The following is a 24,459-nucleotide window of genomic DNA, read 5'->3' on the forward strand; positions in this document are numbered from 1 at the left end:
CATTCTAAAATGGGAGGAAAAGGATATAGACTAGATAGATTATAATCTAAGGAAGGTTTAGAGCATTAAATGATTTTGCTTGTTTGATGTTTTAGGTCACATTAAATAGCCTCTAGAATCTAGGTCAATTGGAAATTGCTGATGCAGAACTAGAAAAGAAAACTAATTAAAATTGTTAGAGATCTCATAGATGTATATTTTAATTTGCTTTTGTAACTTGTAATAACACTCGTAGATTTTTTGAAACTCATTCAAGATAAATTATCCACTTCTATGGAGTTTGACAATCTGGAGCGCCGGCGACTGAGGAGGAGCTGCGACTGCAATTGAAGGTCATGGGCGAGTTTTTCATGCTCTGCCAGGGCCTGTGTGCCCTAGCCCACGTCTGTCCTGGTCTTTGTGGCGTCTGTCTCTGGTTTTGGGGGCAATTGCTTGCATGCTCTTGTTTCAAACACGGGTTCTCCCTCTTGCTGCGGGTGAACGCCTGTTGTTTCCTGGCCATTGCTATGTTTTTTTTGGGGGGGATCGGTGGTGTTGTGGGTTGAGGGGCTTTTGCCCCATCCTTCCCTCTTTTTCTTGTTAAATCGAGGTTCGAGGTGAATGGGTGATCTTGGTGTCGCCTCTCCCTTGCCTCCTGGTGAAGATTTGGAGATGGGTGAGCCGGCTTCGGTGGTGCATGCCAGTAGTAAGGCTCTGAATGGTATACCCCAATCGGGGGAAGGAGAATCCTCCTCGAATGGGAAGCTCTGATTACAAAAAATCAATGGATGTTTGCAGAAAGCTGAGGTCCAGCCAATCTTGGTTATCCAACCGGAACAGGTTTCAGAGGATGTCGAGTACTAGAGCAATCATGCTCTTATTTGCAAATTTATGGGCCTCCGCCTTTCATTGCCTACGTTGGATTCTTGGGCCCGCCGGGTGTGGAACCCAGAAGGAGATATGGAGATTCTGGTAGCAGCTAATAATTATTTTATGGTTATCTTCTCATGCATGTCGGACAGGAATAAGGCTTTTGAAGGCGGCCCTTATTTCTTTAATCAAGTGGGGCTCTTCATCAAATCCTGGCACACAGGCTTTAACTCTACGGAAGAAATCCCCTCTCGAGTTCCAATGTGGGTTCGCCTGCCAAGACTTCCTTTGGAATTTTGGAGGGAAGATATCCTCCACTCAATCTCAATGCTTCTGGGAAAACCTGTGGGATCAGCTTCACAGACTCAAGATCGTAAGGTAATCTCTTTTGCTCGTATTTGTGTAGAAGTTGATTTAAATAATCCATTGCCAGATTCTTTAGAGATTTGTATGGGCTCAATTTCATGGATTCAGCAGTTGGACTATGAGACCTTACCATTTAGATGCAGAATCTGCCATGAATATGGGCATCTACTTCACAAATGTCCCAGGTATAAGAACCCCCCTTGGCTGCTCCAGGACCCCCTAGGGAGGACAAGGGAAAGGCTAAGGTATCTAACGGACCTATTGACAATGAGGGATTTACGTAGGTTAAATCTCGTAATAAGGGCAAAGGTAAGAAGAGAACCTGGATGGATAGGCGGACTGATGACACCTTTAACAGGTTTGAGGCTCTTGGAGACATGGTCCAAGAGGAAGGCATCCCAATTGAGCTCTCTTCTGAGGCCAAAAGTCAGCATGAGATTCAAGTAGGGGATACGCAGAGAGAGGATTGGATTCCATCTACAGGAGACCTACAGGCCGGGCAATTGGATATTGATTTGTTCCCTCTTGTTCAGGATATCGGAGATCTTCGTGGATCACAGGGTTCAAAGGACCCAATTTTGGTGGCTCTGGAACCCACTATGCCTAAGGGGACCTCCGATTCTGCAAAGAGTAATAAGGCTCCTCTTGTTTTAGGCATACATCAGAAACCCTTCAAAAAGGGGCCTTTAGATAAACCGTCAAAAAGTGGCAAGAAGACTGATCAGGAGAAAGTGAAGATAATGGGTGAAAATTTGGTTGAGTTCGGGTCTGTGAAACCCATTGATTCTCATTTCGCCCACCACCATAAATGATTGTGTTGTCATGGAATGTTAGGGGGTTGAACAGCATCCCCGGAAAAAAGGTTGTTCGCAGATTAATCGAGTCTCAGTCTCTTGATATGGTCTTTATTCAGGAAACCAAACTTTCTTTGGATGGATTGGCTAATTGTGCTACGTATATCTGGCCCCAGGGCTCTTGGCAGGGGGTGGGGGCCTTGAATAGTTCAGGTGGAGTGGCTTGCTTCTGGGACCCAAGGAAAGTCTCCCTAGTATGGTGGATCTCCAGTCGGTCCTCCATGTCTTTGATCGTCACTAGCTTTGAGAATGGAGAAAGGTGCCTTTTATCCAATATTTATGCTCCTACGGACGTTGCAGGTGAATCCCAGTTATGGGCTCACATTAGATTCATCCGGTCTCTGGACCCTTTTTTATCATGGATTATTGCGAGAGATTTTAATGCAGTTACTAGCTTGGAGGAAAAAAGAGATGGGCTAGCCAGGCTGGACCCATCTTCAAATCTGCTCAGAGATATGATTGGCTCATTGTTTCTCATTGATGTGAAGCCAACCAACGGTGTCTTTACATGGAATAATCGAAGATGTGGTGGTGAGGCTATCTCGGAAAGGCTTGACAAATTTTTGGTATCCTGTTATTGGATGGACAACAGGTGGATTACTAGTTCTAAAATTCTTGACTAGAGGGGATCAGAGCATTGGCCCGTTAAGCTTTCCATCACTTCATACAAAGTCACCAAGAATCCTTCTTTCAAATTCCAGTTGATGTGGCTCTGAGACTTGTCTTTACCTAATCTTATGGTGGATTGGTGGTATGAGGGGACGCCTAATCATGGTACAGCCATGTATACTTTCAGTAAGAGGCTCCAACATGTGAAGTACAGACTTAAGAGATGGAATAAACAGTGTTTTGGGTATCTACATGTGCAAAAGGTTGCTGCTCAAACCAAGCTAGATAATATCACCCGCCAGATTAGTGACTATGGGTTGAGCTCTGAGTTGAGTATAACTGAGTCCTCAGCTCTTAAGGATCTGGAAGAATGGGAGCTCCAGGAGGAGATTTTCTGGAAGCAGAAATCTCGTATTGATTGGCTTCGGGAGGGGGATAGGAACACTGCTTTTTTCCACAACTCTGTTAAGGCACGAAGGCATGGGAACTCTCTACCCTCTCTAGTCCTAACTAATGGGACCCAGATCTATTCTAGTGATGATATTTCCAGGGAAGCTGTCAATTACTTCTCTGATCTCTTTTCTAGGGAAGATCCTATTGCTGGGCCTGAGGTGCGGGACATCCTAGATTGTATCCCTCATCTAGTCTCTGCTGAGATGAATGACGCCCTCTTATGCCCTATCTTGCTTCCAGAATTGGAGAAAGTCGTGTTTAATATGAAGAAAGGTAAGGCCCCAGGTCCAGACGGGTTTCCGATTGAGTTTTTCCAATTCTGGGAGATAATTAAGTATGATCTCCTATATGTGGTCTAGGAATCATATAGTAATAAACAGATGTTGAAGTCTTTGAATTCCACTTTCTTGGCTCTCATACCTAAGAAGGAAGGGGCTAATCGGCTGGATCAATTCAGGCCTATAGCATTATGTAATGTTGTCTACAAGATCATCACCAAATTGATTGTTGAGAGGCTCAAGCCTATCCTTGGTTCTTTGATCTCTGTTGAACAGGGTGGCTTTGTTGACGGAAGACAAATCTTGGATGGGGTTGTGATAGCAACGGAGGCAGTCCACTCTATGGCTACTTCTAAGGAGAAAGCTATGTTCATTAAGCTAGACATGGCCAAAGCTTATGATCGGGTAAGTTGGCAGTTCTTACAGAAAATTCTTTTGACTTTTGGATTTGTTGCGGAGTGGGTCGATTGGGTTCTTAGTTGTGTGACCTCGGCCTCCTTCTCGGTTCTTATTAATGGAGAACCTTCAAACTTGTCTAGGGCCTCTTGGGGACTTCAGCAAGGAGACCCGCTATCTCCATGCTTGTTCATTATCATGGCAGAAGGTCTTGGCAGGTTTTTAAAAGCTCAGGTGCGACAGGGTCTTATCCAAGGATGAAGCTGGAAAAAGGACATTTCTTCGTATTCTCATCTTCAGTTTGTGGATGATACCGTTTTAATGGGCATGGCTAGAATCAGTGAGGCAGTGAATATCAGGAAAGCTCTGGATACCTATCTGAAAGCCTCAGGTCAGAGAATTAATGATGATAAGTCTTCTATTTATTTCTTTAACATGCCTCGGCTTATTCAGAATAGGATTGCTAGAATTCTTAGGTTCCAAATTGGTTCTCTTCCGCTGATGTACCTCGAGGTCCCTCTAGTCTTGGGTGCTTAGTGGAGGGACTATTGGCAGGGGATTTTGGACAAATTCAAGAGTGAGGTTAGTCACTGGACTTACAAATGGTTATCTTCTGCTAGGAGAGTGGATCTGCTAAAGACTGTGGTGCAGTCTCTCCCCATTTACAAGTGTTGTGTTCAGGTTCCCCCCTCTAATTTTGTGAGGGACTTTGATGCTTTATCCCAGCAATTCCTTTGGTCTGGTAGTCTTCTATCCTTGAAATGGAGCCTGGTCAAGTGGGAGTCTGTGTGTAGACCAAAGTAGGCTGGTGGTCTTGGGCTTCACGCGATGGCTCTTGCTGCCATGGCCTTGGCTGCCAAGTTGTACAAGCGATGGTGTAATAATCAAGATCAAGATTGGGCCAAGATTCTTTCCCATAAGTACTTTCCTAGTGCAGATTGCTCTGAGGTGCCACGACTTCCTTTGGTGGGTAAAGGCTCCTGTATTTGGGGTACACTTAAGAAGGGAGCCCAACTAGTTAAGGAGGGTCTCTTCTGGATTTGTAATGGAGGCTCGGATACTCTATTTTGGCAGGACTCTTGGGATGGCCATCCTCCCATTCTCTCTAGTTTTCCCCAGCTTCTTCCCCTTTCCCATTCTTTTACTAATGCAGGTTGGCTTAAAGTGGAGCATTTTAAGACCGTCATATGCCTAGGTCAGGTTGAGGTGGCTTATTGGAAGGATTCTCAGGAGTGGCCGGTTGGCAGCTCTGATGAGGACCATGCCCTTCTCTCTAGAGTTTTGGAGAATAGGTTTTGCAACTCTCTCAAGGGGAGGGACAACTTGGCTTGGAGTCCTAGTCCAAAAGGTAAATTTACAGTGGCCCAAGGCTATGCTACTCTTGACAGGAACTTACACGGGCTGACTGAAGTGCATTGGTGGAAGAAGGTTTGAAGCAGCTTTTCATGGCCCAAATGTAACTTTTTCTTATGGTTGTTGGCTCAGAAGAAATGTCTCACTTGGGAGAATCTTCGCAAACGAGGTTTTTAGGGACCTTCGATTTGTTGTCTTTGTTGGCACAATGAGCAGTGTGCTTCTCATTTGTTTTTTCTCTGCCCTTTTCAGAGAGATATGGCACAGATGGTGGGAGGCTTGGTGTCATGGTTGTATTCATGCTTCTTCTCTTATTGATTTCTGGAAAAGTTTGGGCAAACCTCTAGTGAAGACTCCTTTCTTACAGGTTGCTTGGATGGTTGGACCGATCTTCATTCTTTGGAACCTCTAGTTGGAAAGGAATTGTAGAACTTTTTGTGATTCCAAATTAGGAAGCTGCCAACTATGGGAGAAGATTCTCAACAGGCTTCAGGAGACGACTTATGCAAAGTGTGATATGTCTGTTACTATTGATCCTGGGGATCAAGCTATTGTGAGGAATCTAAACCTGGGAGATAACAGCCGGGGATGCACTCCCAAAAAAGGACCTAGCCATGTTAAGCGAAGGGTTTGTCGAGATGGGAGGTGGTCTCCTCCCCCGGCTAGGTTCTTGAAGATCAATACAGATGGGTCTTCTCGAGGGAACCCTGGTCATGCTGGTATTGGGGCTATTGGTAGAGGTAATGATGGTGGTGCAGTTTTTCTCCTCTCTGTGTATAAGGGTCAACATTCTAATAATCTGATGGAGGCCCTGGCTCTTAAAGTTGCTATTGAGCGTGGTTGTTCTTTAGGGTGGCGGAAGATCATCTGTGAGTCAGACTCTCAGATTGTTATTGATATGCTGAATAACCAGAGGTTGGAGGATGTTAGCTGACAACTTGCCTCTTTGGCCAGACAAATTCTTAGCCTTTGTAGCTCCTTGGATTCTGTCTCCTTTCGTCATATCCCTCGCAAATGGAACAGAGTGGCGGACTGTCTGGCAAAGTGGGCTTCAGAGAAGGTGGATAGATGGGCTATTAATGGTAGGGATGAGTTACCTTCTGAGTATTGTGAGATTATTGATCAGTTGTTACTGGAGGACAGGAGTATGTAGTGTGGTTTTGGGCCTTTGGCCGTTGTTCTGTAACTTGCATTTGATTGAATAAATTTTTACCCCTCTTTTTCAAAAAAAAAAAAACATTTGTAGATTTTTATGTGTTTTCCAAGTTACTATACGAATGAATATATATGTGACATAAAGAGGCATGTCTCTTGAAGAGACATGTCTCTTTAATATATTAACTTACATTAGTTATAGTTATAACATAAGTAATATACCCTCAATATATTATAATTATTATATAACAAGATATATATATACACACACACACACTCTTAACATAAGTTAATAATTCCATTTATAATATTTATCATATATTATTTATATATCTCATATATATAATATAGTTTATCCCTTAGAATTATAACATTAACACTCTCTCTTAATGAAGAAGGATAAAACACATAGATATTACACCATAGGTAATATTTCAAGAATAATACATATAGGAAATCTTTGATCAAAAGATTTCTAGTATATGATATCATATAAGTATTGGCCTATTAGAATATCAACACATGATATTCACCAATTACTATTTGATATCAAATTAGGTAACATGAGCATTGGCCTATCAGAAAATCAATCAAATGATATTCACCAAGTACTCTGAGTAATGGCCTATTAGAACTTCAACTAAATGATGTTCACCAAGTACTCCATGCGGTAATGGCCAATCAGAATATCAAGGCAAGATATTCACCAAGTGCTCAGTGCAGTATTGGCCTATCAGAATATCAAGGCAAGATATTCACCAAGTACCTAAAATATATCTATACAAACAACTTGTAGATAGTCAAATTAATGACATCTAACACCTAGTTGTTGATTTATAAGATAAAGCCTTTCATGATTTATTTCAACATTTACACAAAATGTATATCATGATACAAGTTATTGTAAGGTCGTCACCTTTCAATAACTTCTCCTAATACAAGTGATAATCATTTAGAAGTTGTCACTTCTTCATGATGTACACAGGGGACAAGCTCATACACGTATGACATCAAAAGTTCACATGAAGTCTCCACAAATACTGTCACGTGGTGTTGTCACAACATCCACTATAAAACATATTAGAGAATAAGGTCTTCACCTCAAACTTATCTCTCACAGACAAGAATGTAATACAAAGGATTTCACTTGGAGATTTTTCTTCATGAAAAAGCACTAACTTTTTGATCTTCTTGTCAAGGTTACTAATAAAGTGTCAAAGCTCCCTCTTAGTTTAATATCAACTTTTTTGACCTCTTAGCACAAGGTTCTCTCCGATGAAGTGTCAAACTCCCTCTGAATCCGTTATCATCCTTCTAACCTCTTATTAGCAAGTCAAGTCATGCTTCCCTAGTTCAATAGGTATCTTGATAGCATAAGGCCTTCCAACCTACATACATGAGACTTTATCCCATGAATCATAGTCCTTTAGCTGTTATAGTTTCTGACTAGTGGAAAATCCATCAACAAGGTCTACTCCTTCTGAACCAAGATCATCAAAAGTTTGATTGAAGCATTTTATTTTCTGCTCCCTCTCTTTCTCCAAGGTTGCCTCTAATGAAATGTCAAGCTCCCTCTGAACATCAATCTTCAGAGCTTCTTGCCTTAGACAAAGTGTCGGACTCCCTCTCATAATTATAATAATCAATGATATTTTCTTCAAGAGCCTCACATTATTCAACATGATCATCAGATGATTAATGAATCACAACTTCTTTGGAGCTACTATCATAAGATTGAGTTTGTACAATATTGGTAGCATGCCTAATGTTCCAATCTTCTTTCCTGCAAGGACATTCTCAGAGACAAAGGAAAATATTAAGGCAAATGACTCCTTATAACACATATAGAAGTACAATTAAGAGAGAGACTACAATGAGTAGATAACTGTAATACTGAAAGATGATAAATACTTATTTGCACATGAAGGTCTATAGACATTGAATCAAAAAATGTCTTTTCATTTATTTGAGAATGGAACATCTCTTTTAAAGATGGTCCAAATGTAAATAAACATTGTTTACTATTTCCCCTCGCAATGTGAAATTCTCATTCTTATACCAGCTAACTATGTTCAATGCCTTTATATGACCTTCCTGGTAGACGCTGATTTGTACCTCCCAATTCTATTTGATATTTTGAAATGAATGTAACTTAACAACAAAAATTTGTGTCCATCATTTTGTAAGATCTTTGTATCCATCTGTAGAAATTGGTATTTCAAAGTGATCCCTACAAGATCCATCATAAAACATAATCTGTACATAAAACACGATCTCTGTGTAGAACATGATCTCTGTAATCCAAGCTCTTGTCATCTCAAAATAAAAAAGCAACCCCCAATGCCATATAATGCAAGGCTCTCCATTCATACAAACTGTATGATAGTTTGCATGGTGCCTTAAACTGATTTGGGACTGATATTATGGATAGTCTGAGGAGATAATAATTTAAATTGACCAAGCTTGCATAAATCATTAGTGTCTTTGAGATATAAAAATATATATATACACTTCTCTTGTACTGTTTACTCGTGAAACACTCAAATGAGTCTTTAATTTTTGTTTTTGGACACTAGATACAACTCATGTGACAAACGAAGGTATGCACTATTTTTGTTGATGGAAGATGTCTCTAGGAGTTAATAATTCCGTCCCTGTACACGGTGGTAGAGAATCTGTAAATCACTTTAATGTTGATCATGAAAGTTGTCATTTCTGTTCATTTTGAATCATCGTCTTGACCAAAGCCTTCAAGCAAATGCTACCCTCAATCATTACATTCTTCGTAATATATCTTGGTTCAATAAGAGATCACCAGCAGAGTATATGCAAACCCAATCAAGAAAACATAGTCCATTTATTGAGATGCAAAATGCCTTCGTCAACATCATTGACATCTATCTCATCATAGTGATCAACTAGTAAAGGGAACAAGTAAAAAACATAATATATACCATACAGAATCATATAAGTATATGATCAATTCTCCATTGCTGTATGTGCTCCTTTGGAGAAAAGGTGTCTAAGCAATAATGAATCTGCAAACTGAATGCTTTACGCTAACAACTCTAACGCCACATAGCAAAGTGTATTCATAATCACATTAAACATTATAGGCTACAACAAAGACCCTTGCAATCAGCCCTCCCAAATTGTATGTTTAACCTAGCTTGCACAGTAGATAACATATTGGGCTCCACTTTAGAGTCGCAAGAATTAAGAAATACTTCATGTTCTATTGGTGTGGCACATGAACAACCTGCCTTATTCTTTTAATGACCCGACTCTTTGGCATTGAAGAACCGTCAGCTATACACATAAGAGTCTCTTCGGATTCAACGAAGGTGATGCTACTTTTATGAAGCTCTTCAACTTACCAACTAGTATTAATTAAAAAATAGTGATCATTGTGTTGCATCTGTTGCAGATCATACAACCTCCTCTATCTTCATACAATGAAAACTAATGGTACCTATCTGTCCATTCTTGAGTTGCATTGGCTTATCCTCCAATGAAATATTGATGAGATGTCATACAAACTATGATTTGGGATAAACAATTACATATACAACTCTTGATAAAGACTCTATTAGTGTTGAAACACCTCCACCTCTGCGCTACCTGAGCCTTATAAACAAACAAGCAGTGATGAAAGACAACTATTCTTTGTCAGGTGTTTTATCTTCATTTTGAGGAAGCCAAAATAGATGGATTAAAGCCTGTGCGGTTACAGATCTATCTCCTTACTCCATCCATGACAACTCGAGATGTCTCAAAGCTTCCATTTCTTTAAAGTCAAGGAACTAGATGGCATATTCCCTCATTAGCCACATCTTTAAAGTATTAGTTGATAGATGAATATCCCACTATCATATTTATTAGTCACATGCAAGGTGTGGACTATAATGGACTCTCAACCAAGTGCACTCACTTGGGTACTATTATTTGAAATTTCCTGCCTTAAGCAGTCAAGTGCATCAATCATCAAGGAATTATGTTTGATATTTCTACTATTCACTACTACAATAAAAGTATCACCCATGTCCAGGAATATGATAAACTCCATGATCGCGATCATATACAGATAACCCTAAATGTGGATCTTTCTCTGAAGATTATTCACCAAAATCATCACATGCTTTGATAATGTATTTTAATGTGAGGCTAACTCTGTTCCTCTTCAAAAATATGTGAATTGAGATCTAGTTCACTGGAGTAATAGTATGCCAGTAATATATTTTTAATCTCGGGTCCTCTATACTAAAGTGGCGATCCTTTGAACTGCTCCCCATTGCCAAGCCTTAGAGGACACAAATATTGTTTCTATACTACTGGCACCCAGGGTGGTCATGATTCACTATGCCATGTTTGTAAGAAAAGCTGAGAGAGACCTAGAGTTTCCAATAGAGGCAAAAACAAATACACCCTTCTCTATAACCTCGAATGCTCACAGTCGCCTTTCTCTCCCCAATGGACTTTATAAATGACCAAACTTGAGTGGATGAAAAATCCCTACTTCTCCCATTTAGAGTTCGTCAGAGCTTCCAACTTTAGCGAGCCCATACAATCCATGCTCCACATTTACTCGTGGGAAAGAAGAATGTCTCAGGGCTTGATAAATTTGGCTAACACTCACCAATTGCATTTGATTCAAAGACTCTCAACTTCAATGACATAAACATATAAATCTACGACAACATTACATCTTTCCTCCCAAGCTTTGCTCTGATACCATGTTAAAGATGTTACATCCCAATTTTTGCCCTAAATTTTTAAGCTAAATATAGTCGTTGGATCAAAATAATTTCTCATGCTTAGTTGAAATTAGTTTATAATAGCCATTGTTTTGCCATAGTAGTTATAGCCGTTGATTTATTTATTCATGTTCATGTGAAATTGAAGCAATTATCTTTGGCCATTGCATCGATCTGATTATCATGTGAAATTGAGTCAGTTAAAGTTAGCCGTTGCATTCATGTGAAATGAAAACAGTTTATTTTCTTATGAATCAGTTAGTATTTATGATGAATTTTTCTAACAATATTATCTAACAAATTATGAACATGAAATGATGTTTTGGCAAGAGTGTTGTTTTTAAAGGTTGCAGGATGAAGACTGGAGAAAGAGGGGAAGCATTACGAAACGAGGTCATCAGAATGGGATGGTCATAAGATTTAGTCATCAGGAATGACAGGTTTGACCCTAAAATCGTCTTGGCAAGTTTATTAGGACTTGACAACTAAATATCTTGGTGAAATCCGCATGAGCTAAAAAAATTATAAACAAAAAAATTCTTACCTTAAATAAATTTTATCAAATAATAATAATATCACTTGATATTATTTTACTCTCTTAATTAAGATCATAAATATATAAACATAAAATGGCACCCTTACATTTAATTTATAATCCAACATAGCAATCTTATGCGTACATATTTATAAACTTAACAAAGACAATAAAATAATATTATTAAATTAACCCTTCATCTTCCTCCTCTTTTCGTTTCCTTTTTCCTATTCTTTCTTTTTAAATTTAGAAGTCGAAAATGATCTTGTAACGGCAGGAAGCTGTAAGGTCAGGTTCAATTAAATAAATATTCTGGCCCTGTCGTTTATCGTGCACATTGAATAGCTAACTCACATTCATTCTGAAATCACCTTGCTCATACCTATCACCTTGTTCACATCTAATACCCTGCTCAGTTTCAGAATCATTAACACCTGAAACCGTCTCCATACTGTTTCCCAATGTTATCTCCTGTAATCTTTCTAAGCTGCCGACAGAACTTGTGTGTTCATTGTGTTCATAACATCATATCCAGGAAGCCGTGGAAGTCTAGGAAGAAAGTGTTGAATACGGGAATAGCAAGCCAGCTTCAAAGCTTGTGTCACATAAGGAAATAAGTGTGTTTCCTTTAAATCTCATTTTCATTTATGATGTCCAAACAGAGTCGGCATTAAACAATTATTTTTTCTTGTTATGTCTTCCATATGAAAATATAGCAAGTCGATTCTTTCTGTGTTACTTGAGCAGTCATAATCCTTCTTTAGGCTTGTGATAACCAACCACGTAAATAGCAAGTCTCTGCTATGTATAACAAAGGTCTAGAACAGTAATATCTAAATTGTTTGATTCAATAAATCTGTATGCTCGTATCTTGTGTTAAGTCTGAAAATGTCATCTTTAGAACTCTTTATTTAATTCTGAAGAAGTGAATCAATAATAGATAACAGAGTAAGAGCACCAAGGAAACCACCCGACCAATACCAGAAAAGGTGATGACGGTGCAAGTCTTACAATAAGGATGTAGGTTCAGGCACCAATGAGTCACCGGGTGATGGCCAAAAAATGGTGATAAGGAGTTAATGAACCTGTTATAAATTGAAACAAGAAGGAAATCAGTAACTTAAAAATTACACAAACAAATTTAATGCATTTAGCTCATGCAATTTCACCTTGAAAAATTAGTTGTCAAGCTGAGTGGTGGAGATCGGGTATCAAACCCACCTCTGAAATCCTTGGCCAAGGCGATAATAGGCAGACCTGCCACAACATATGGATCGCGTTGTTGTCTTGATGCTCCAATTATTCATTTGAATAGCTGTTGGGACCTCAACCCACCTGAATACTCTGATGGTTGGATCAATGAACGTCCCATGCTTGACCTCAAGGTAGGGAAGGCCATTCTATTAAATTAGAACATGTGGGGATAAGTAAAAAGGTCCGCGGTTGGGAGGTTAAGCCAATGATAATGCTTCTCCTCTCACCAAAGTCAAGTTTGGACAACCAATTTGAAAAGGGATCTCACATTAAATCTGTATGTACTCTTAATTTTTAGTTAGTATTTTTCCTTTCCAGCTGAAAGATTTACTTTACGGAAAAGATGAACGTTATCTTTAAAAGATGGTTAGTTATTCAAAGCATAGTATTGTATTTTCATTTCAGAAATTAGTTTAGATTTAGTTCAGCTGAATTTGTCAATTTTTTAGGAAAACATTAGAGATTATTATATTCAGTATTTTTTTTTTAAATGTTTTTAAAATCCTTGTCTTGTGAAATAGATACTCAAATGTAGTTAGTTAAATGATGGAATTAGATTGTAGAAAAATCGGTTGTTTCAAAAGATCTCATAGATGTATGTTTTTTAATTTGCTTTTGTAACTTGTAATAACACTTGAAGATTTTTATGTGTTTTCCAAGTTACTATACGAATTAATATATATATGTGATATAAAGAGGCATGTCTCTTTAATATATTAACTTAGATTAGTTATAGTTATAACATAAGTAATATACCCTCAATATATTATAATTCTTACATAACAAGGTATATATTTATATATGTATGTATACATACACACACACTTAACATAAGTTAATAATTCCATATATAATATTTATCATATATTATTTATATATCTCATATATATAATAATTTATCCGATAGAATTATAACATTAACAAAAATAAATTATATTAACTCCCTGAATGACCAAGAGGATATCAACTTAAAGAGAACTAATGGATGGCAATATACTCCATTAAAATCAAATAAAATTCATCAAAGAAATTTACCAAAGCAAGGAAGTACTAAAAAAATAGGTATGTCCGTCACTAAAGCTATCAAAGAGGATATCTACAACAATACATCCATGTCTCACGAACCTTTCCTCCTAAGCTGCTCAACCTCAAGCTTTCTTAATATATTATGTAGTTCCTACAAGTGGTGGATGGTATCATCCATCATCCTTAATATCGACAATGCCATCAATCCCCCAAGTTGAGGTTTCCCTTGGCCAATTAAGGGTGTGTTCTCACCAACTACAAGTTGACCCTATTCATCATATTCTCTACCAGGACCAAATCCATTGTTTGTGCTCCCTTGATGAAGTAGAGATTGAGAAAAAATGTTTTCAAATGCTTTGTTTACTATGAGATTAAGGGAGATACCGTTGCACATAGAGACTCAAACAATAGTCTATCTACCTTCTTCAAATGTCCAAAGCAATTGCATCTAGCCCTTTATCTTTAGAAGGAAATCACTCTTCACCACAAATCCCCAAAGGGATTCCTACATGCTCTAGAGCCCCCATGTTGATCACCTTGTTCTTGTAGTCCATTGGGAGATTAGTAGCACTAAACACCCTCTGAATACCATTATTTACACTGAGGCAAATAGACATATGAGACATTATTTCTTGCAGTATACCACTACTACTCCAATGCCCCTATACTTGATCCCTTGACACCCTAACTCTACTTCTTGACAATATGGTCATGGTCCTCCACACCATGGTCCCTCTCCTTAACTAGCTCCTAGGTGACAAAAACAAACTACAAACTCATAGAATACTAGAATACTCACACCAACCTTGAATGTTAGGAGAGATTCTAGAAAGCACTCCGCTTCCTCCTTACACTGTCATGCCAAGCCACCAACCTTTCACACTCCCTAGTGTGCATACCAAATCATGCATTGGTCCTTTCACAATGATCAATGATGACACAGATGATTCTTCCCTTGCAAGACTTTACAAAGATATTTGATGAAATCTATTGCATCTTACTCATCCCCTAATCTTTGTGGATTTAATTCCCCCTACATCTCCCACATGGTTATTTGTATAGATTAATTAACCACTTGCGCCAAAATTGGAGTTCATTTTGGTTTTTGTGCTTTTGTTCCTTTATATGTACTTTCTAGGATGCTCTCTTCCTAAAAATTTCCTCCATTCAATGATGTATTGTCCAATCCCATAACCTAGTATTGGTCGCTCATGAAGATTAATATGTCCACAATGTGTATGACCAAACCCAGCCATCGCGAACCAAAAAGAAATCAGCAAACTACTAAATTGAAGCTCATCAATTGATAAGTAGGAGATATTTTCCACAAGTCAAATTGTGATATTGCTATTAGGATTCAACTGTGTGCTTTTTGAGTCAAACTCATTAACCCATGTTTCATTAGTAGTGGTTCACAAGAACCCATCTCCTATGAGAATGACTTGAACACTTAGCACTCATTGCATCTAGGTGATGCTTATAGAGGTGAGCCATTTGGACTTCCCAAAGAGGTCACCCATCCTAGTGCTACTCCAACTCAAGCGCGCTTAACTATGGAGTTTCTTCCATGGTTAAGCCCACTTTACTTGCAACCCCATTTGCAAAACCTTTAGCAAGTATCATGTGTTATGATCCATTCATTAGAAAGCCCCTTAAGCTCGTCAATTGATAAGTAGGAGATATTTTTCACAAGTCAAATTATGATATTTCTATTATGAAACATGGGTCTATGAATTTGACTCAAAAGCTACACAATTGAATCCTGATAGCAATATCGCAATTTGACTTGTGGATAATACCTCCTATTTATCAATTGATGAGCTTAAAGGGCTTTCTAATGAATGGTTCATAAGGCATAATACTTGTTAAAGGTTTTGCAAATGAGGTTGCATGCTAAGTGGGTTTAATCATGGAGGAAATGCCATAGTTGAGTTGGAGACATACTAGGATGGGTGACCTATCGGAAAGTCCTAGTGCTTCACCTTCATGAGCATCACGTAAACGCAATGAATGCTAAGTGTTCCATTCATTCTCACAAGAGATGGGTTCTTGTGAAACACTACTCATGAAAGGTGGGTCAATGAGATTGACTCAAAAACTACACAATTGAATCTTGATGGCAATATCACAATTTGACTTCTTGTGAAAAATATCTCCTACTTATTACTTCATGAGCTTAAGGAGCTTTCTAATGAATGGTTTATAAGGCACAACACTCATTGAAGGTTTTGCAAATGAGAATGCAAGCTAAGTAGTACTAAACATGGAGGAATCTCTGTAATGAGTTGGAGTAGTACTGGGATGGGTGACCTCCCCACAAGTCCCGATGCTTCAACTCTATGAGCATCACCTAGATGCAATAAGTGCTAAGTGTTTCACTCATTCTCATGAGAGATGGGTCCTTGTGAGCCACTACTCATGAAACATGAGTCAATGAGCTTGACTCAAAAACTACAATCCTAATAATAGCAATATCACTACTAAACTGAGCCCAAACCAGTAACAGAAGAAATTTTTTGTGCTAAGATCTTAATGTAGAAAGGCATTAAAACATTTCAATTATACGCTATTTTATAAGAGTTTACTATTTCCTTTTGTGTAAATGATGGTTAACCTCACTACTAAATAAAATTTGTATTGTCAAGACACTTCAAGCTTTTATATCAATGACTGTTGTGAGAATATAGACAACTTTATATCAAATATGAATGTTCAAACAATAGGAAAATATCAAATATATGAAGTCACAAAACATCTTGAGAAGACAACTAGAAATGAAACTTCATAGCTTCGCAGATGCCAATTTGAATATTGATTAAATTATGGATAAGGTATAATACAATTTTATGTCTTCAATATAAGCCACAGCAAATTGCAGGCAAGATATGTTTTCTATAAATTTATTTTCCTTGTTAAAATTCACATGAGAGAAAAAGGAATAAAAGTTCTACAGATCAAATGACTTGTATTCAAAATAAGTAACATTCAAGGTGAATAAGCACTATTAATTGTTTGGTGATTTAGAAACATCACAAAGTGTATGGCATATGCTTGGATACACACCAGGTCACTCTTAATTCTCACCCCTTCCTGACTGTTCTCTGGCAAACTCTCATTGCTGCAATATTCCAGTTCATCCATATTAGGAAAAAAAATTTAAAAATTATATATTTATATATATATAGAGAGAGAGAGAGAACATATGTTGACTCAAAAGCTTGATAATAGATGACACTAGGCTGCTGAAAAAACCCTCTTTAAACAAAAAAAATGAATTATTTCCTTCTCTTACCTTGCAGATATTTTGGGGATAGCTGTGTAGAGAAGAGCATGTATGCTTAAGTCTACCAGCACCATATGCAATGCATCGAAGTGAATGGGACAGTAAGAATGCAAACCAAGAAGTGCTTTTGGAGGAATGCGGATTTCATGGACTGAAGCTGGAGAAAATTTGGGAGGATTTTCAGCTGTCAAACTGTAAAAAATTAACTGATGAGTACAGTGCATCTCCTTTTAAATGATAGAAATAAACAATGAACATATATTTTAATTATTTGAAATTTGGCACTTACGAAGTTTCATGTATTGAGGCATATAATAGTTCAAACTTCAATAAGACCCCCGATGTCAAGAGTGTCTGAAAATAATTCAAAATCCAAAGAAATAATTATTTGTTATTGCCAAAAATGACTCAATGGTAATAGATCATAAAGAATGTCAGAAGAGTTGAATTCCTTATTAGCGACAAATAAAAACAATAAAGCATTTGAAGAGATGCATGGGTACTCAACCACACCATATGAAAATTTGTGCATTATACAAGCATTGGCATAGAAAAGGATAGAAAGATACAATAAGGTTTGAAGTTACTAATTTGATGGGAATACTATTAAAAATATTAGCTGCTTGGCTAAAAGGAATAAAGAATCTTTCAAAATTGTTAATGCTAGAAATGAAAAAAAGCCAGGAGATATACCTTTTAAATCATTAACGAAAATTTCTAGAAATTGAAGAAGAAAATGTAGTCCATATGGTTTTCAATAATCGCTTTGATTGGACAAATATCTCTTAAATTAATTATGGAGAAAATTTGAACTCTGTGCTGAACATTTTGTGAAAAGATTTAATTAATTATTACTTATTAATATATTACATTTCTTAAGCTGTAGGAAGCCCACTGTTGATGAAAACAGCACTCACATATCAAGCTAGAAAATTGCTAAAATTATTCACAAATTTTGTATTTAATTGATTTTATGTCAAAAACTTGCATCACATGGATACTTTTGCAAAGGAAACGAATACTTCACATATTTTACTAGAACATAATCAGTGCTGAAAGAGTTTTTGCATCAGGATTATGATTCTCATGAGAAGACAAGCTCAACCATTGTGTTGAAGACATCTAGAAATGATGATTGGACAAGTCATCCTCACTGACTTACTATGTAGGCCTCGAAAACATGTCAACCCATGGTTATAAGTACCATTAAAGCCAAAAAGGAAACTCCTGCTAGAGGAATTCTTTGTGAGGGTATTGATCAAGGAAAAAACAGAACCAAAAAGGTTTTTGTTAGCAACAAAAGATGCAAAGCATGTTGGGAGATGCTTGACAAGAAATGGAAGTCTATCCCTTACACATGTTGCACTGCATGAGTATAATCAGATCAAGTGCTTATTAATATGCTGCAGTCTCCATTAAGCATTTTGACAGCCCGTTACAATCTGTAATTTAGTTTTTGGACTAAATTTAATTAATAATATTATTTAAGTTGGTCCCAATGATCTCTAATTTCAAGAGAAATCACCAATATAATTATAGTTACAATAAATGGTGATTTTAGACACTACCATTTAAATAAAAGTTTTTAAAAATGTTGTGATGAAAATTAAATTAAGTTAAAAAAAAATTAAAATATTGTGTTTTCACACCTGGAAGGAAATTTTGAAGGTCCAATTTTGGAAAAAGTGTATCAAGCATGTGCCTACCTTCATCTAGGGATCATTTTCAAGTTATCTTTTCCATCCAAAATTCAGAATTAGAGTGGTGTGTTCAATCTAGCATATCCAAGGATGAGCATCCTTGATTTTGTGGGGTTTGAGAGGACGAAAACCCTCTTGGATTTCTTTCTCAGAAGATGAAAATCTTATTACACTTTAGAGTATCTTCACATGGGGTTGCATTGGGGTTGATAGCAGATTTGTGAGCAGACTTGGCGATTACCATTTTGAATGTTTCATGTTGGGTTTCAAAACTTATAGCTGCTGTGCATCCCATTAGGATCTGAGTACCACTTTCTGGAGGACACTATCAATATTATTTCCAGCCAAGCCCAAGGTTGCTTATATACGAGTTCTTTCTGCCTGCAATTAGGTCATTTGACGTGCAAGCAAATAATTTATCATCTTCAAGGAATTATAATTTCTTCATTTCAGACTTCAATTTGATTATATTGTTGATTTACTGTAGTGCCTGCATTTGTGACAAGTTTGTACCATTTAAGGATTCCCTGCGGAGAAACATATAATTCTGCATTATTGGCTGGGTGACTAACATATTCAGAGATCACTTTTGGTCACATATTTGGGATTTGTTACTAATACACTAGAGTTATTTTCGCTGTTGTTTGCTGATTTAATTGAAGTAGCTAGTGACAGCATTGCAGCCTTACCACACCACATTATGGGTAGCAATTCATAGAAGGGATCACAGAAACCTACCACTGATCATAGGTAGATTGGATATCCTTAGTGTACAGCTCTGGCCAACATCATATAGTTTGACTCAGAGCAGACCCATTGATCATCTGTGGAACAGGGAAAGGCTCTGAGATATCATAGGGTCTGCTCAGTTTAACAGCATCAATTATCCGGTCTTCAAATTAACATCCCAAATCTGCAGTAGGGTATTCAGTTAGTTGGTATCTACCCCATGTGATTCTGAACTTTGCATTTGTGAGGCCTCGCCCCGACCCATCGTAGCATAGTGATACATTACTATTATTTTGATATTCACGACTCAAGATGTCGAGACATTATCTGATGCTTAGAACAAACTATATTATTTCATGTTGTGTGATGTTACCTTCAGATATATTTGATGTTTGTCATTTAATGTTTCATGTATATGTATGTTGATGAAATCAGTAAATGTAGGATTGAGACTTTGATTTAAGTGATTTTAAATGGTTAAAAAAATTAAGCAGGATGAAGAAACCCTTATTGATGTATGTTTCAATTTATGTGGATTTCTAATACGTATGCATATATGTACATATAATTTTTGCAGGACTACTGATGTGTGCAATGAGTGTGCAGATATTTTAGCCGAGAAACCCTACAGAGGAACAGAACTGATCTCTATGTGCTAATTTTGGAAACCTTGTTGTTCGGAATTCACGTATTGTATTGTGAGATCTATGTATGTATCTTTCGGTGTTCAGTGAATGTTAGTGTTCGTAACTATGTTCTTTTAGTGTCGCTTGACACTCGTAAATTGTTTATGTTCTTCAGTGTGCTGATTAGGGTTAGTTGTTCAACCTTTGGACCAAGTTGGTTTAGTTGGTGTTAGTTTGCTATTGGGTTCTTAATCGAGGTTAGTCTTCCCTTAATCCGGATTAGTGCTTAATCTGCATTGTTAGAGTAGTTAGATGGTCCTATTTTATTCCTAGTTTTTGTTTGGCTCTATACCTTTTTCCTAAGGCTTAAAACATGAAATTATCATACCCAAAGGGTATGGGTATGGGTTAGGGGTCTTTTCCAACCCCTAAGCCCCTTTTTATTGACTTTTGAGGTCACTCAAAAAGTCTCATTTTTCCTTTGTGCGAAAATTGCAAGTGGTTATCTTGAGTCACCTCACCTCACCTCCACTTAGTGTTTAACCATAGTGTGGGTAGAGTTAGGAGTTTCTAGAATTGCAAGTGGGTGGGAGAAGTTATTGATCCCTTTGGTGGTTGAGTTTGAAGCTTATTTAGAGGCCCTTCTTGGATTAGTAGAGGTTCTTACCCAATCTCTACATTTAGAGAGGAGTTTTTGAAGATTGAAGGAAGGAAGTGGAAACTCTACTCAAACTTGTTCATTGCCATTATCTCTTTGTGAAGGTAGGAATTCTCATCTCCCTTGTTCAGCTTTCATGTTTGTTTCATGCTTATGCTACTTTGTTGTTGTTTCTATGTTTGTATGTTTGTGGGTATGTTGGGAAGATTTGAAAAACATGTTATTTTGGATGATTTCCTTTCATGTTTATGTTTGCAATTTTGAGATTTTTCTTGCATGGGTGTTTTGGTATTACTCACCCTTGGAGAAGGCAGAAGTGACCAATTTTGGGAAAGGTCTGTTTACTTGGACTCCAACCAGTGTAGAGTCTCTTCTCAAGATGAGAAGAGGGAGAGAGGGTAGGGTGTTATGGGCCCCTACCCGTCAGCACAAACCTCGTATGAGTGTGGCATGGTTAAATGGAAGAACGGAAGTTCTTGGTTAATAGCCCCAATTGGGCATCTGATTTGGTGTTGTGCTTGACTTCTCCTGTTGGAAGAATCCACCTTTCCCTAGTGTTGATTCATTGTGGATCTTATTGTGAAAACCTTGTATGAATATGCATGTTGAATTGTTCTTGGTCATGTTTTTGGTCACTTGATCAAATTCTGTTCCCTCCATGGTTCTAGAAATGTGTTGCAGAAAACACTATAAATCCCTTGATGAGGGTCATGAAGAAAATTCAATTAAATTGTTGAAATTTGGGATTGATATCCTATTGTAAATTGTATTTTAAACTTTGTTGTAAATGGCAACGAAGCCGGGTTTTCTTCCTGGTTCTTTCCCGGCTGAGCCTTTGAATCAGGTTTGCCAATAAAATTCGTGTTTTGAGTATAATTGGTCATCATGTGATTTAATCGTGATTTAAATTTAGATGGATGAATCTCAAAAATAGGATGGAATTGATGATGTTCAATTTGGTAAAATTTCAAGTTTTCTTTTATGTTGAAAATGAAAATTATGATCATGGATGCAGATTCAGGTTGCATGATTATTTGAATCAACAAGTATTGCATTATTGAATAAAATGGATAATTCATATTCTTGGTATGTTAAGGTTGTAATTAGGCTTTATGGATTTTCATTTAAAAAGAAATTATTGACAAAGGTCGAATTATTCCAATTTAAGATTTATAGGAGATCAAATGATTTTGGTATCAATGTTTTAAATCTATTCCAAAAAAAAATACACCTTGAAAAAAATATATATACTTGCCTTGTAATTTCTATACTTAGAAAATTTTCATCAAAAATAAATGAGTTGCAAGAGAGTAAAACTCTCTGCCTTTTGTATGGGAGAGGCAATCAATTAGTTTTGTGTAACAGAGAATATACTCTGTGATTCCTTGTTTTTTTTTTAATTTAAATTAGAAATTAATAATCAATAAAAAAGATTATGCATAACTAAATAAATACTATACTAATATCCTAAAATATCTATTGCTGCCCATAAAACTTTATGCAATCAATGTTAGTTATCTTCCTTGGACGTCAGTTTTGAAATTTATTAAAAAAGGGTGTTAATTAAAAGTTGTGGCAGGTCAACAATGATCATGGGGGGGTGACATCACCCTGCCCCATGTCCCATCCCCTCTTCTTTTAAAAAAAAAGCGCTCAACTTGGGGGGGAGCATTTAAGTTTGGTTGTTAACAAGATAGCAAAAAAACTTACGTTTGCTTTGGTCCTTATTTACCCCCCCAGCCGCAGGTCGCCACCTCACGCATCCACTTGGGATTGCGTAACTGCCGCCCACGCAGGATCAGGGGGCCCGACCTGCCATGCGCAGGCCTCGGGCAGTGCGTGCGCAGGGGGCTAGGGTGTAGGTGGGGGCTTAGGGAGGGGGTAGTGTAGAGTAGGGTGTAGGATGTTGAGTAGGTAGGTGTTGTAGGGGTGGGTTAGGCTAGTTTATAATGATAGTTAGTTTTATTAATTTAAATTGTAAATTGTTTTAGATTTAGCAAATTAGTAGGTTAGTAGTTTATTTTATTTTATTTCTTTTAAAATTGTTTTTTAGTTAGTAATTTTATTAGTTAGAGATTAGTTTTTCTTGCTAGTAGTTTAATTTCTTTTATTTGTAAGTTATTTTAAAGATAGTTGTAGATATTAACTAAGCTGATTTTAAGTTAGCTAATGTAAATAAGATTTAAGTTAGTTTGTTTATTATGTTAGTTTAGTTGCTTAATTTAATTTAGAAGCATTAAATTAGTTAGTTAATTAAATTTATGTCTAGTTTATATTTCACATTATTAACCTTTAATTTAAAGTTTGGGATTAATGATTTTTTTTAATTGTTATTATTGTTTTAATTCGTTCTAATTAGATAGAGTATGGTAGTTTTTTTTTGGCTTTTTGAAATAGGTTTAAACTCGGGTTTATTTGATTGGATTTTGCGATAAATCTAAACCCAATTTCTTTTAGATCGTTATTAAAATAATTTTCACATGATTGTTAAGCAATGTAATAACGAATCAAATAAACATGGATATCAACCTTTTATCGAAAGTTTCAAAATCTTAACAATGTATTCATCCTCTAGAATTTTAAACTTAAGATGTATCGTAGTGAACCTTCACTTCCCTTGCAAGAGATCAGATTAAAACTTAGAGCTTTTTAATTATCAATTTTTAAAATAAAAAAAAAATATTTGTGTGTCTTTTGCCCTCGTAGTTTGGGCATGACAGCATTCCAGATCAGAACATTTATATCTGTAAATATTTCAGTGCTGTGAGTGATTAAGTTGAGTTTCCTATATTGCTAGTCCCATTTTGATTGCTTCCACTCAAGTTTATCTTAAGTAACTATAGCTGTCTATATTTATACTATTTCAGTTTGCATGATTTCAAAAATTAAAAGAGTATATACAAAAATTAGAAAATAACTTCAGATAAAAAAGAGGGATATTCATATATTGTATTATGTTGACCTGGTTTAAAAAATCTAATTATCTTACATTAATTTACAATTATAATGAGAGATTCAACTATAAGAGGCATGGGAGTGCAGGGATAGCAAAATCCAAAATTCTGGGGATAGAGAGTGGATGTACATGTAAAGTTGAAATTATTATATATAAATGTTCTCCCATCAATTTGAAAATTCAAAGATACAAATGATTGTGGCCAAATTTATTGAATGAGTAACGTGGTAATATTTAAGTGAGTGGCTGAATGTAATAACTGATGTTAACTATTGACAAACTATAGAATTAAATATGCCCATCCTGATTGCAGATGACTCACATGGAAATAATCAGGGGTGCCCTCAAACTTAAAAAATGACTGCTATGCCAAGCTCAGCTGCTCGCAATTCTCCTTTGCTCTCACACTTCTGAAAATCTTGTATTTTGGTTCAAAAATCCTAAATGCACTTTCAGAATATTGAACATCCTCAAGCCGCAACTGCAACACAATTTGCAGGGAGGGTGATCTCCTCTCTATTTTCACATCCTTGGGACGTCCCCATCCGATAAACATAGGGCAGTGAGATGTGTTTTCACAAAACAAAATAAATATACACTTATCTATAAGAGTATGATTTTTTTG

The 24,459-nt window shown here is 36.9% G+C and overlaps 1 protein-coding gene across 3 annotated transcripts in view; it reads right to left on the reverse strand.

The window, feature by feature from the left end:
* Window positions 1–24,459, reverse strand: part of LOC149563963 (uncharacterized) — a 76,930-nt gene that overhangs the window by 44,749 nt on the left and 7,722 nt on the right. For all 3 annotated transcript variants that reach the window (XM_089827067.1, XM_089827068.1, XM_089827069.1), the window contains exons 4-6: window positions 17,455–17,519; window positions 17,175–17,357; window positions 16,946–17,000 (exon numbers count right to left, since the gene is read on the reverse strand). In XM_089827067.1, coding sequence (XP_089683193.1) covers window positions 16,946–17,000; window positions 17,175–17,357; window positions 17,455–17,519 — 303 coding nt within the window. The remainder of the gene's footprint in view (window positions 1–16,945; window positions 17,001–17,174; window positions 17,358–17,454; window positions 17,520–24,459) is intronic.

The sequence above is a fragment of the Cupressus sempervirens genome, chromosome 4 (assembly GCF_028749045.1).
Source record: "Cupressus sempervirens isolate cs-2001-9-10 chromosome 4, ASM2874904v1, whole genome shotgun sequence".
NCBI classification, from domain to species: domain Eukaryota; kingdom Viridiplantae; phylum Streptophyta; class Pinopsida; order Cupressales; family Cupressaceae; genus Cupressus; species Cupressus sempervirens.